Source organism: Entelurus aequoreus, linkage group LG01 (genome assembly GCF_033978785.1).
Source record: "Entelurus aequoreus isolate RoL-2023_Sb linkage group LG01, RoL_Eaeq_v1.1, whole genome shotgun sequence".
In the NCBI taxonomy this organism is placed as follows: domain Eukaryota; kingdom Metazoa; phylum Chordata; class Actinopteri; order Syngnathiformes; family Syngnathidae; genus Entelurus; species Entelurus aequoreus.
In genome coordinates, this window is record NC_084731.1 from 63,087,396 (window position 1) to 63,103,492 (window position 16,097).

General features: G+C 39.2%; 1 protein-coding gene across 3 annotated transcripts in view; it reads right to left on the minus strand.

Annotated features, from left to right (window-relative positions):
• Nucleotides 1-5,831: 5,831 nt before the first annotated feature.
• Nucleotides 5,832-16,097, minus strand: part of dram2b (DNA-damage regulated autophagy modulator 2b) — a 37,936-nt gene continuing 27,670 nt past the window's right edge. For 2 of the 3 annotated variants that reach the window (XM_062056079.1, XM_062056087.1), the window contains exons 5-9: nt 13,470-13,612; nt 13,224-13,401; nt 13,070-13,152; nt 6,719-6,811; nt 5,832-6,660 (exon numbers count right to left, since the gene is read on the minus strand). In XM_062056079.1, coding sequence (XP_061912063.1) covers nt 6,599-6,660; nt 6,719-6,811; nt 13,070-13,152; nt 13,224-13,401; nt 13,470-13,612 — 559 coding nt within the window. In that variant the 3' untranslated portion in view covers nt 5,832-6,598. The remainder of the gene's footprint in view (nt 6,661-6,718; nt 6,812-13,069; nt 13,153-13,223; nt 13,402-13,469; nt 13,613-16,097) is intronic. The other variant, XM_062056097.1, reaches the window with a different exon arrangement.

The following is a 16,097-nucleotide window of genomic DNA, read 5'->3' on the forward strand; positions in this document are numbered from 1 at the left end:
CGGGGGTGTATAATGTAGACCGGAAGAGTTAGGGCTGCATTGGATTCTGGGTAATGGTTGTGTTGTGTTTATGTTGTGTTACGGTGGGATGTTCTCCAGAAATGTGTTTTTCATTCTTTTTTGGTGTGGGTTCACAGTGTGGCGCATATTTGTAACGTAACAATGTTAAAGTTGTTTGATACGGCTACCGTCAATGTAAGCTGTGTGGCTGATGAGTAAGTATGCTTTGCTGTCTCCTGTGTGTGCAAGTAATAACAACATGCAACATGTGGCTGGACTGGCACGCTGTATGTAAATGCTATAGAGGACAATTACTGCAGTGCAATTAGGGCACGCCCTTTATTTAGTAATTAGAGTGTAAATAGGATTATTTTTTTCCCTGGGAGTAATCTATGAGGGACACTGAGATCCATAAATCTCCTGGGAAAATCGGGGGGGTCGGCATGTATGTAGCTGAGCCGCATCAGAGTGGTCAAGGAGCCGCATGCGGCTCCGGAGCCGCAGGTTGCCGACCCCTGATCTAGGCTCAGTAAATTATGATAATCGACTAAGAAAGCTGGACAAAATTATGCAATCATGGAAAGGGAAATCCCTAACCTTGTATGGTAAAATGTCTATTGCCAACTCGTTAATTATTCCTCAATTTATTTATTTGTTTTTGTCATTACCAGCTCCATCACAAAACTTTTTGAAGATTCATGAGCGGAGGGTCTTCGATTTTGTCTGGAACGGCAAACCAGAAAAGAATAAAAGAAAGGTTTTGTACAAAGAGTATGAATATGGGGGCCTGAAACTTCTCAACCTTGAAGCTATGTGTCTGTCTTTAAAAGCATCAATTGTTCCAAAGATGTATTTAAACATTGAGTGGTACACAAATGTCCTGTTGGACAAAAAACATGTACTGTATCAAAAGAAATGGTATCCTTTTTTACAAGTGATCCCCTCCCAGAGAGTCTGCTGGGAAACATGGCGGGGTTCATAAAGGAAACAATCCACTCATAGTGGTGTTTTCAATTTTATGTGCCAGAAAAAAGAGACGATATTTTGCAGCAGTTAATATGGATGAACTCTAATATTGTAATAGATGGAAAGCCTTTCTTTTGGAAAAATATGTTTGAAAGAGGAATCATTTTTGTCAATGATATTATCAATGAGAATGGTAAAATTATGAAGTATGATGAATTTAGAGCTATGTATGGTGATGCTTGCTCAAGCTTTTCATTTTATCAACTAACTGGAGTAATTGGGAAAAGATGGAAACAAATAATTAATTATGGAACTACTAAATTATTAGTTTGTAAACCTCTAATAAGAAATTCTAGTTGGCAAAAAGGAACTAAAATAAATAGAAAAATATATAATTTTTATTTAATAAAGAAATCTTTGAAGGCTGCCTCATACAACACAAATGGAAAATGGGAGGACTTTTTTGACTGCCCGTTGCCATGGGATGCCATATTCAAACTAATCTATAAAACCACTATCGATGTGCAAAATTGTTATTTTCAAATTAAAATTATTTATAACTTCTTTTCCACAGGGAAAATGTTAAAATTATGGAATATGACAGAGTCAGATGATTGCCGATTTTGTTGTCAGGAGCCTGAATCCACCCTGCATTTGTTTTGGTATTGTCATATTGTGTCTTTGTTTTGGGTGGAAGTTGAAAACATGTGTTTAAGGATTGGTTTGTTTATGAAGCTTAATGTGGTTTCTGTTTTTTTAGGAGAGTTCATTGACAATCATGATTTAGTCAATTTAATTATAGTACTCGGTAAATGGTTTATTTTTAAGGCCAAAAACAGATATTCACTTAGTATTACTTTCTTTAAAACATTTATTCAGTATTTTCTAATTTTAGAAAGTTACATGGTTGAAAACGATAATGATGCCAAAAAACATTAAAAAAAAGATGAGAAGTCCTCAAAGGCTTATTTTGAAAGTATAATTATGTTTATAGATTATATGATATCTGTTGTTGTGTTCCCTAATTTGAGTGACCTGGACATAATCTGGACTGTACATAAATGCTTATTTTGAAAATGTAATTTTGTTTATAAATTATATGCAATCTGTTGTGTTCCCTAATTTTTTTCTGTGTACATGAATGAAGGTGTGTGTTGCTGAGTCCGACTTGGACATTATCTGGACTGAGCCTGGTTTAAAAAAACCTTTGAACAAATCTAATTTCATTGACAACCTGGTCTGTTGAAGATAAGGCCCTTTTTTAAAAAATAAAATAAAATAAGATAAATAAATAAAAAACATTTTCTTGGATAAAAAAGAGAGTAAAACAATATAAAAATAATTACATAAAAAATAGTAATTAATGAAAATGTTAGTGGACCAGCAGCCTATACAATCATGTGTGCTTCAGGGACTGTGTCCCTTGCAGATGTGTTGTCTATGTTGTGGGAACCAGAATATTGGTAGCAGAAAGAAATAACCCCTTTTGTGTGAGTGGGTGTGGATGAGTGTGCATGGGGGAGGTTGTTTGGGTTGATGCACTGATTGAAAGTGTATCTTGTGTTTTTTCTATGTAGATTTAATTTAAAAAAAAATGTTGTTTTTTTAGAACAGGCCCGCAGGCTACTCATCTGGTCCTTACGGGCGACCTGGTGCCCGCCGGCACCGCGTTGGTGACCCCTGCTTTAAATAATATAATAATATAGCAACTTCAACCCGATCCCAGCTATACAATACTTAGGATAGAGATTTACAAAGCAATCGAGAAGAAATACAAAACTTAGTTAGCATGCTAACGTTAGCATGATGAAATCGGAAAAGTTAACATGCTTCTAAGATAGCCCGAGTATCAAATTATATGATTTCTTAGGTTTAAACCTACAATTATAGCTATTATGCGAGCATAAACCCGATCCCAGCTTTACAATACTTACGATAGAGATTTACAAAGCAATTGAAAAGAAATACAAAACTTATTGAATACAAGGAGGAACAATATATATATATATATATATATATATATATATATATATATATATATATATATATATATATATATATATATATATATATATATATATATATATTTTAAAAGCAACAGTATCAATAATAATAACAATACCAATAACAGTTGGGTAATGTCTTTAATCCAAAAATGCTCTTCTTAAAAAACAAAACTTTTTTTTCCTTATGAAATAGATTCTCGAGAGGAGCCAGATGAGGTGGTTCGGGCAGCTGGTCAGGATGCCACCCGAACGCCTCCCTAGGGAGGTGTTTAGGGCACGTCCGACCGGTAGGAGGCCACGGGGAAGACCCAGGACACGTTGGGAAGACTATGTCTCCCGGCTGGCCTGGGAACGCCTCGGGATCCCCCGGGAAGAGCTAGACGAAGTGGCTGGGGAGAGGGAAGTCTGGGCTTCCCTGCTTAGGCTGCTGCCCCCGCGACCCGACCTCGGATAAGCGGAAGAAGATGGATGGATGGATGGAAATAGATTCTCAAAATGGATTATTCAATTTAGAATCGGAATAAATAAAAATCGATACCAACTAGGTTCCATTTGCAGATAACAGCTTTTCGTGTATATCAGCTGAATATTCCATTGAATTGGCCTCCAAAAAAAATCCACGATTCCCTGGAACTTCTGCACCCAACTGTTATAAAATGGACACTCTAAACCAGGGGTGTCAAAACTCATTTTAGCTCGGGCCGCATGAAGGAAAATCTGTGCCGGACCATTAAAATCATGGCATTAAAAAAATAGATGAAGACAACTTCAGATTGTTTTCTTTGTCTTACTTTGGCCAAAAAAAGAACAAACACATTCTAAAAAATATTACAATAAAAATATAGACAAAACTAGCGGCAGCGGTAAAGTTTAGATCCATGAATTAAAGAAGAAAGTGAATGAATGATATAACTGAATACATTTGCATAAAAATGTGTTTTCTTTTGTATTACTTTTTTAACGAATTAAGTAACGTTTAAGACAACCTTTTTCCAAAACACAATATAGAATGTGAGATATAACAGGATAATGCATACATTTATCATTTGTTTTCAAAACGCTTCCAAAAAAGTGGGACCCCAAAAATGTATTGTGGGACCCCATTTTTATGACTGGATGGACCATTTTGAAAATTCCTAGCGCCAACCATAGACATCCGGCGCTCTTGTAAAAAGAGCTCAGCAGCGCATGCACTTTAGCGTCGGATGAAAAGAGCGCAGCTCCCTCCCCCCATTCTCAGCACATTCTACAGAGGCACTATAGAGAGCTTGCTGACCAACAGCATCTCTGTCTGGACTGGAGCCTGGAATGCCTCAGACTGGAAGTCTCTCCAGAAAGTGGTGAGGACGGCGGAAAAGATCATCAGGACTCCTCTTCCTCCTATCCAGGAGATCGCAAAAAGCCGCTGCCTGACCAGGGCTCAGAAAATCTGCAAAGACTCCTCCCACCCCCACCAAGGACTGTTTTCACTGCTGGACTCTAGAAAGAGGTTCCGCAGCCTCCGAAGCAGAACCTCCAGGTTCTGTAACAGCTTCTTCCCTCAGGCCGTAAGACTCTTGAACGCATCATAATTAAATTATCCCCTCAACTCCCCCCAAAATGGATTAACTCACTGGAATAAAAAAGACAATATAACATACATCCATAAACGTGGATGCATATGAAAAAGTGCAATATATTTATCTGTACAGTAACCTATTTATTTATTTATATATGCACCTTATTGTTTTTTTATTCTGCACTACCATGAGCTAATGTAACGAAATGTCGTTCTTATCTGTACTGTAAAGTTCAAATTTGAATGACAATAAAAAGGAAGTCTAAGTCTAAGTCTACTGCCTACTGGCGCTGACGAGACGCGGGGTGGTGATCTTGGAGTGGTGATCCGCTCCACTCAGTGCAATTCATTTGGCAGGAGCAATGAACTGTCAGCGCATTTAATTCATTTTACCTCACTGAATACCCCTGATTTTCACGCGCTTTTTGTCATACGTGTAGCTATGATAAAGGACACATGTTTTATTATTCATAGTTTGCTTAACAGTAATATAATATTCTTATATGCTATAAGTGACCAGACGTCCGAGATCAAAACTGGGAATATAATCCCAGAGAAGGGTAAAAAAACGGTCAGCTATTTTTAAATTGAAGAAACAATATGATTAGGTTATATATACATGTGTATATCCTACATAAACAATGTATGAATACATTAGATATCTATATAGTATCTTAGGGACTGTATCTCTGTTGCAGCAGCAGCAGAGAGTTTATTCTGTCTTGACACTTTGTATTGATATTTTTTATTACATTCTTCCCTTAAATGATCATGTTTACAGTGATTGTTTTATATGTATTTTTTATGTATGTCACTTTGGATAAAAGCATCTGCCAAATACTTAAACATAAACATATATAAACACCTGAAAGTCTTCATATCAGCTAAAACCACCAATCTGTTTCACTGGATTCAGAATAAAGCCAAATTCTGTCTTACCCAACAATGTTAGTATTTGAATATTGTTACTTGAAGACTTATTCCTGGTTACAATTATACTGTTAAGAAAGTATTGTCTTATACTTTGCCTAAAATGAGAATGCATCATAATCAGTGGCGGCTGCTGAATTTTGTTTTAGGTGGGGCTGAAAGTTTGTAAAGCAAACCCCTGTAGGGGCGTCATCCTCCCCCAGAAGATTTCTTTGTGATTTTCACATACAAATGAAGCATTCTGGTGCATTCTGACAAAATAAAACATTTCATAGGTTTGCAGAGAACTATATACAATATGCACACTGAAGGCATGATGCCGCCATAGGTTTGCAGAACTTTATTCAAGTATGACATTTTTAAATGTAATTAATTTCATTGACAAGCAATTCTATTATGGTCATACTCTTGTTTGCTAGCGGCTACGATTTCAGTACTATTGAAGATCTTTGCTCCTTCTCAACTCTGTGGTAATATTATTTTCACAAAATACAACCAATAGTAGGTTAATGTTAATACTTACTTGTGAAAAGTAATCCCCCGATTTTTATTTTCAACAGTCCGCTCATTTGAGCAGGAAAACGCCGAACACCAGCCCGACATCTTTGTTTTCTACCTGTCAACTGTCAGTTTAGGCTGCTCGCCGGCTCCTCATCACCACTTCAAGATGGCGGCCCAATTTCTCGCGTCACAGCAGCCAATGCTGCGTCTACTTATAAGATGTCTATGGCGCCAACACTGATGGAGTATTGGTGCGTGCAAAACAGCAGCATGCGGCTGTGTTCTAATACTAATCAAATATGATCCGGCCCGCGGGTCTTGACTTTGACACGTAGGCTCTAAACAAATATGGCTGAAGTTATTTCTCCCTAATCGCAGCGATTGCTTTCCAATTTGTCCGTCCCCTCTTCAACCGTTTGCTGGATTAACAAACATCAATACGTTCAATATGTGCGTGCATGTAAGTTGTAGGGCAAAATGAAATGCAACCCTGACAAGGTCTAGGTACACATTTACTGCAGCCGAGGAAGAAGCAAGCAGAGTGCAGAAAAGATAGTTTTATGTAGCAGAGGTGTACTTTTTGCATCACGGGGCTCCTGACAGCAGCGGCGACGACTCAGAGACTCGGGGTTTGTCGTCACGCGGCCAGTGGTACAGGTGAGTGCTCTGTACGTCTGCCTCGGCCCGCAAAGTAATTTTCTGGAAGGAGAGGACAAAGGTCAGGACGTGAAGAGGTTGAAATGACGTGGACAAGTACCTGAAAGTCTCGTATGTACGTGAGGAAGAAGCTGATGAAGGAGAAGGCCAGAGACCACTCGCAGACGGTGCTGATGAGGTGAGGCGTGTAGCCCTGGACATACAAACACATGGTCACTGCTCACAACTATGTTGCACTTTTTTAATTAATCAGTCCAACAAAATAATACACAATACAATAATAATCCAATTCCAAAACCAAACCCAGCCCAAACAACATTCAGAATAGCAATCAACAGAGCAATTGAGAGGACACACAAACATGACATAAAACAATCCAAAAGTAGTCAAACAAAAATGAATAATATCAACTACAGTATCAATATTAATAAGAGTTCCAACATAACAGTGATTAGAAATCCCTCATTTACATTATCATCACAGCCGTTTATAGAATATTTTAAACATTTAAAAGATAAACAATAGTGTGACGGTGACTTACACTTGCATCACATTTCATCAGCTTGACAACACATTGTCTCCAATATTTTACACAAAGATAAAAATAAGTCATATTTTAGGTTCATTTAATAGTTACATTTAAATAATGGATCCCATATTCCAATATATGACTCATTATTATATATACTCATTATTATCTCAACTAAATGCAGTTTTTTCTACTCATATAATTTCCATAGCTTGTGTATTCCAGTCAGTATTTATTATGTGTGTAAACCAGTGAGTATTTATTATGTGTGTATACCAGTGAGTATGTATTATGTGTGTAAACCAGTGAGTATGTATTATGTGTGTATACCAGTGAGTATGTATTATGTGTGAAAACCAGTGAGTATGTATTATGTGTGTATACCAGTCAGTATGTATTATGTGTGTATACCAGTGAGTATGTATTGTGTGTATACCAGTATGTATGTATTATGTGTGTATACCAGTCAGTATTTATTATGTGTATATACCAGTGAGTATGTATTATGTGTGTATACCAGTCAGTATGTATTATGTGTGTATACCAGTCAGTATGTATTATGTGTGTATACCAGTATGTATGTATTATGTGTGTATACCAGTCAGTGTGTATTGTGTGTATACCAGTGAGTATGTATTGTGTGTATACCAGTATGTATGTATTATGTGTGTATACCAGTCAGTATTTATTATGTGTGTATACCAGTGAGTATGTATTGTGTGTATACCAGTATGTATGTATTATGTGTGTATACCAGTCACTATGTATTATGTGTGTATACCAGTGAGTATGTATTATGTGTGTATACCAGTCAGTATGTATTGTGTGTTTACCAGTGAATATGTATTATGTGTGTATACCAGTGAGTATGTATTATGTGTGTATACCAGTCAGTATGTATTATGTGTGTATACCAGTGAGTATGTATTGTGTGTATACCAGTATGTATGTATTGTGTGTGTATACCAGTCAGTATTTATTATGTGTGTATACCAGTGAGTATGTATTATGTGTGTATACCAGTCAGTATGTATTATGTGTGTATACCAGCCAGTATTTATTATGTGTGTATACCAGTATGTATGTATTATGTGTGTATACCAGTGAGTATGTATTGTGTGTGTATACCAGTCAGTATTTATTATGTGTGTATACCAGTATGTATGTATTATGTGTGTATACCAGTCAATATGTATTATGTGTGTATACCAGTGAGTATGTATTGTGTGTATACCAGTATGTATGTATTATGTGTGTATACCAGTCAGTATTTATTATGTGTGTATACCAGTGAGTATGTATTGTGTGTATACCAGTCAGTATGTATTATGTGTGTATACCAGTCAGTATTTATTATGTGTGTATACCAGTATGTATGTATTATATGTGTATACCAGTGAGTATGTATTGTGTGTGTATACCAGTCAGTATTTATTATGTGTGTATACCAGTGAGTATGTATTATGTGTGTATACCAGTCAGTATGTATTATGTGTGTATACCAGTGAGTATGTATTGTGTGTATACCAGTATGTATGTATTATGTGTGTATACCAGTCAGTATTTATTATGTGTGTATACCAGTGAGTATGTATTATGTGTGTATACCAGTCACTATGTATTATGTGTGTATACCAGTGAGTATGTATTGTGTGTATACCAGTCAGTATGTATTGTGTGTTTATCAGTGAATATGTATTATGTGTGTATACCAGTCAGTATGTATTGTGTGTTTACCAGTGAATATGTATTATGTGTGTATACCAGTCAGTATTTATTGTGTGTATACCAGTCAGTATGTATTGTGTGTATACCAGTGAGTATGTATTATGTGTGTATACCAGTGAGTATGTATTATGTGTGTATACCAGTCAGTATTTATTACGTGTGTATACCAGTGAGTATGTATTATGTGTGTATACCAGTGAGTATGTATTATGTGTGTATACCAGTGAGTATGTATTATGTGTGTATACCAGTGAGTATGTATTATGTGTGTATACCAGTCAGTATTTATTATGTGTGTATACCAGTGAGTATGTATTATGTGTGTATACCAGTGAGTATGTATTATGTGTGTATACCAGTCAGTATTTATTATGTGTGTATACCAGTGAGTATGTATTATGTGTGTATACCAGTGAGTATGTATTATGTGTGTATACCAGTGAGTACCGTATTTTCCGCACTATAAGGCGCACCGGATTATAAGGCGCACCTTCAATGAATGGCATATTTCAAAACTTTGTTCATATATAAGCATACTTGCCAACCCTCCCGGTTTTACCGGGAGACTCCCGGTATTCAGCGCCTCTCCCGATAACCTCCCGGCAGAAATTTTCTCCCAACAAACTCCCGGTATTCAGCCGGAGCTGGAGGCCACGCCCCCTCCAGCTCAATGCGGACCTGAGTGGGGACAGCCACTTCTCACGTCCGCTTTCCCACAATATAAACAGCTTGCCTGCCCAATGACGTCATAACATCTACGGCTTTTAGAGAGTAGAGTGCACAACTGCGCACACAACAAGGAGACGAAGCAGAAGAACGAGGAAGTTACAGACATGGCGACGCCGTCGACGAGCAAGATGAAGAAATACGCTTGCAAGTTCCAAAACGAATGGAAACAAGAATTTCAGTTCATCCAGGACAGTTCGAAGGGGAAGGGGTATGTATGTTGCCTGTACAATTTGTAGAATAGACTTCTCCATTGAACACGGTGGCCGAAATGATATACTCAGTCATGAATGGAGAAGTTAAACAGGACAATACTGCCATTTACTGGATAGCCTCCGGGACACTGAAATTCAAGTATTTATTTAATTTATATGTATAATAAAATAAATATATATATATATATATATATATATATATATATATATATATATATATATATATATATATATATATATATATATATATATATATATATATATATACACACTACCATTCAAAAGTTTGGGGTCACATTGAAATGTCCTTATTTTTGAAGGAAAAGCACTGTACTTTTCAATGAAGATAACTTTAAACTAGTCTTAACTTTAAAGAAATACACTCTATACATTGCTAATGTGGTAAATGACTATTCTAGCTGCAAATGTCTGGTTTTTGGTGCAATATCTACATAGGTGTATAGAGGCCCATTTCCAGCAACTATCACTCCAGTGTTCTAATGGTACAATGTGTTTGCTCATTGGCTCAGAAGGCTAATTGATGATTAGAAAACCCTTGTGCAATCATGTTCACACATCTGAAAACAGTTTAGCTCGTTACAGAAGCTACAAAACTGACCTTCCTTTAAGCAGATTGAGTTTCTGGAGCATCACATTTGTGGGGTCAATTAAACGCTCAAAATGGCCAGAAAAAGAGAACTTTCATCTGAAACTCGACAGTCTATTCTTGTTCTTAGAAATTAAGGCTATTCCACAAAATTGTTTGGGTGACCCCAAACTTTTGAACGGTAGTGTATACATAGCTAGAATTCACTGAAAGTCAAGTATTTCATACATATATATATATATATACACACACATATATATATATATACACACACACTACCGTTCAAAAGTGAATTCTAGCTGTAAATATACTGCCCTATTAACCACGCCCGTAACCACGCCCCCCCACCCCCCACCTCCCGGTATCGGAGGTCTCAAGGTTGGCAAGTATGTATATAAGGCGTACCGGATTATAAGGCGCACCTTCAATGAATGGCATATTTCAAAACTTTGTTCATATATAAGGCGCACCTATGCATCCATTAGATGGAGCTGCGCTAAAGGGAATGTCAACAAAACAGTCAGATAGGTCAGTCAAACTTTATTAATAAATTACAAACCAGCGTTCTGACAACTCTGTTCACTCCCAAAATGAATAAACAGCTGATGTATTATTTTCCCCGAGGTAAAGTCAGTGACATAGCTTTTGTTTATCTTTTAACAACAGCAAGGTATAACATGTAGTGCAACATTTATATCACATAGTGGAGGGGAACTTTTTCCTGATACAATAAACACGTAAAAAACAGTGATACTGTTACGGTAAATCAAACGTTAGTTCAATCACAATATAGTAACACTCGAAATAGTGCAGAGCAATAACAATATATCAATAACTCAACGTTGCTCAAACGTTAATGTCACACAACACAACACACAAAATAAACATGTAAAGCTCACTTTATGAAGTTATTCCTCATCCACGAATCCCTCAAATTCTTCTTCTTCAGTGTCTGAATTAAACAGTTGGGCGGATACGGCATCCAACATGCCCGGCTCCGTCTCGTCGAAGTCGTCATTAATGGAGTCAGTGTTGCTGCTGCTCTATTCCCGTGTTCTACTGCGTGACTGATCGTCTTAAGTTTAAACTCTGCGTCGTAAGCGTGTCTCTAAATAGGAGCCATTTTGGGGTCTTTACAGAAACAAATAAGTGGAAATGAAACGGCATGCCTCGCGCAGTCATATATCCCAGCATGCACCGCGTGCTTCTTCTTCTTCTACGGGGGTGGCTGCTTACCGTAGAAGAATACATTTTTCTTCTACGGGGGAAAATGAAGTTGGCGGCTGCTTACTGTAGTTGCGAGACCTAAACTTTCTGAAAATGAAGTTTAGGTTTGTTGTGGCTCAATATTGGTCCATATATAAGGCGCACCGGATTATAAGGCGCACTGTCAGCTTTTGACAAAATTGGAGGTTTTTAGGTGCGCCTAATAGTGCAGAAAATACGGTATGTATTATGTGTATACCAGTCAGTATTTATTATGCGTGCATACCAGTCAGTATGTATACCAGTCAGTATGTATTATGTGTGTATACCAGTCAGTAGGGCTGTGAATCTTTGGGTGTCCCACGATTCGATTCAATATCGATTCTTGGGGTCACGATTTGATTTAAAATCGAATTTTTTTCAATTCAACACGATTCTCGATTCAAAAACGATTTTTTCCCGATTCAAAAGGATTCTCTATTCATTCAATACATAGGATTTCAGCAGGGTCTACCCCAGTCTGGTGACATGCAAGCAGAGTAGTAGATTTTTGTAAAAAGGTTTTATAATTGTAAAGGACAATGTTTTATCAACTGATTGCAATAATGTAAATTTGTTTTAACTATTAAATTAACCAAAAATATGACTTATTTTATCTTTGTGAAAATATTGGACACAGTGTGTTGTCAAGCTTATGAGATGCGGTGCAAGTGTAAGACACTGTGACACTATTGTTTTTTGTTTTTTTTATAAATGTCTAATGATAATGTCAATGAGGGATTTTTAATCACTGCTATGTTGAAATTGTAACTAATATTGATACTGTTGTTGATAATATTCATTTTTGTTTCACTACTTTCGGATTGTTCTGTGTCGTGTTTGTGTGTCCTCAATTGCTCTGTTTATTGCAGTTCTGAGTGTTGCTGGGTTGGGTTTGGTTTTGGAATTGGATTGCATTGTTATGGTATTGCTGTGTATTGTTTTGTTGGATTGTTTAATAAAAAAAAATAAAAAAAATTAAAAAAATAGATTTTTTAAAAATGAGAATCGATTCTGACTCACACAACGTGAGAATCGCGATTCGAATTTGAATCGATTTTTTACCACACCCCTACCAGTCAGTATTTATTATGTGTGTATACCAGTCAGTATTTTTTATGTGTGTATACGAGTCAGTATGAGTTGGACTATCAACATCTATCCATTTTTTTAATATTACCCTTTTTGTTACTATGCATATTGAAAGAAATGCATGTTTACTCTTTGATGACACGTGACTAAAGTGATGCAGATCACCAAGAATACACAGTTGCAGTGTCATTGGGATGTTTATATTTAGGAATGTGATTGCTTCTTTTGTTGTTTTCAAGCATAACTCTTTTATTCTCTGACATTCCCACAATATATGAACAAATTGGAATAAATGCTCATTGAACGCACCGTCTCTCCAGGCGTCCAGTGCAGTTTGTGTGTGACGTCCACTCCAGGCAGGCTGCTGTACATGACCACGGACGACACAAACACTGAGAGGAGACCTAAGGAAGGGACAACAACAGTCTTGCTAGATCACAGTCATGCTTGATATGAAGGATACTGCTGAGGACGCTGCCGAGGGTCCAAAGGCCGATGGTGAGACGCAGCAGGAAGATGCTCCTGCTGTGCACGTGAGGCTGCATGTAGTGCGACAGCAGCGTCTGCACCAGGATGTAGATGGCTCCCACACCGAAGGTGAGCACCGCCCCCAGCAGGTGAACCGAGAACAGCGTGGTCTTCTGCGCTCACACACACACACCATGTGTTCAAAGACTCCACACACACATCCAGGACCAGGAGAGCTCACCTGGAAGTTGGCCACCACACACATCCCCAAGGAGCTGAAGAGACCCAGCAGCAAACCCAAGCGGTTCACTTTGAGGAGGCGGCCTTCGCTGTTGTCTGTCAGCGCCTCCACTTGTTTGTAGCGCACGTACACGGTGGCCATGCCTGCAGGCAAAATACCCTTTGACTCACATAGCAGGTGGAAGGACAGGGAGCTCCATCACATGCAAATGACTGACATCCTGTGATATTTGCTGGGATGTGTAGAGATGTTACAGAGAAGTGTGCTCATAGTAGATAAGAGGAACTTTTTGGGGGGAGTTTTGTTGCTCACAAACCAACAAACAAACCCTGGCGGAAACAGAACTTCTTTGAGCGGAGATAATAAAGTTGGCGTACCGCAAAGCAAAGTGCACCACCTTCGCCTCGAGCGCCGACCCGTAGCTGGTCACGGCGTGGAGGAAAATCTCTTGGTGGGAGCACACTGCGGGAAATACGAGCTACTTGATAAACCATCACCCTGGAAATATATTTAAGCCAGCGTACGAAACATCAATTTGTAGGTATTTACATCTGGGGTGCACACCCTTTTTCAGCAGGCCAGCTACTTTTCAAAAGACCAAGTCGAGGTGATCTACCTCATATATATATATATATATATATATATATATATATATATATATATATATATATATATAAATATATATATATATATATACACACACACAAAAGTTTGGGGTCACATTGAAATGTCCTTATTTTTGAAGAAAAAGCACTGTACTTTTCAATGAAGATAACTTTAAACTAGTCTTAACTTTAAAGAAATACACTCTATACATTGCTAATGTGGTAAATGACTATTCTAGCTGCAAATGTCTGGTTTTTGGTGCAATATCTACATAGGTGTTGTGGGGAGGCGGGGCCGGCGGACCGACGGCGCCCGCTCCAAGATGGCGGCGTGGACGGCGAGACTGTGTGCGCCGTGAGCGACGCCGCAATTGTGACCAGGTGCGGGAATCGCGCACCTGGTCACGATCAGCTAATCCCCTCGCGGCGGTTAAAAGGCGCGGCCGACAGCGACGAGGGAGAGAGGAGACGGAGAAAAGGCAGCTGCTAAAAGACCACACCAAAGGCGACGTGCTGCTGAAAAGCAGACGCAGACGGGAGGAAACCATCCTCGGCTACCACGGGCACGACGGAGCCGTGCTGCTGAAAAGTAGATGGCAACCGAAGGTGACGTGCTGCTGAAAAGCAGACGGCGGACGGAGGGAAACCAACCTGGTGCTCATGTAAGAGGCAGCTGCTGGAAAGCAGCCAAAGACTCTGTTGGTGTAAAAATAAAGCAGTCTAACCCGTCTCACGCAAATGTCTTCCCTGAAATGGTCCTGAGAACCCGCATGGCAGTGGGGACTGCCACAGGTGTATAGAGGCCCATTTCCAGCAACTATTACTCCAGTGTTCTAATGGTACAATGTGTTTGCTCATTGGCTCAGAAGGCTAATTGATGATTAGAAAACCCTTGTGCAATCATGTTCACACATCTGAAAACAGTTTAGCTCGTTACAGAAGCTACAAAACTGACCTTCCTTTGAGCAGATTGAGTTTCTGGAGCATCACATTTGTGGGGTCAATTAAACGCTCAAAATGGCCAGAAAAAGAGAACTTTCATCTGAAACTCGACAGTCTATTCTTGTTCTTAGAAATGAAGGCTATTCCACAAAATTGTTTGGGTAACCCCAAACTTTTGAACGGTAGTGTATATATATATAAATATATATATATAGCCTAATCAGGGAAGCCCAGACTTCCCTCTCCCCAGTCACTTCGTCCAGCTCCTCCCGGGGGATCCCGAGGCGTTCCCAGGCCAGCCGGGAGACATAGTCTTCCCAACGGGAAGCGGCGTGGCGAAGTTGGTAGAGTGGCCGTGCCAGCAATCGGAGGATTGCTGGTTACTGGGGTTCAATCCCCACCTACTACCATCCTAGTCACGTCCGTTGTGTCCTCAGGCAAGACACTTCACCCTTGCTCCTGATGGCTGCTGGTTAGCGCCTTGCATGGCAGCTCCCACCATCAGTGTGTGAATGTGTGTGTGAATGTGTGAATGTGGAAATACTGTCAAAGCGCTTTGAGTACCTTGAAGGTAGAAAAGCGCTATACAAGTATAACCAATTTATCATTTAACGTGTCCCGGGTCTTCCCCGTGGCCTCCTACCGTGCCCGAAACACCTCCCTAGGGAGGCGCTCGGATGGCATCCTGACCAAATGCCCGAAACACCTCATCTGGCTCCTCTCGATGTGGAGGAGCAGCGGCTTTACTTTGAGCTCCTCCCGGATGGCAGAGCTTCTCACCCTATCTCTAAGGGAGAGCCCCGCCACCCGGCGGAGGAAACTTATTTCGGCCGCTTGTACCCGTGACCTTATCCTTTCGGTCATGACCCAAAGCTCATGACCATAGGTGAGGATGGGAACGTAGCTTGACCGGTAAATTGAGAGCTTTGCCTTCCGGCTCAGCTCCTTCTTCACCACAACGGATCGATACAGCGTCCGCATTACTGAAGACGCTGCACTCACGATCCACTCTTCCCTCACTCGTGAACAAGACTCTGAGGTACTTGAACTCCTCCACTTGGGACAAGATCTCCGCCCCAAC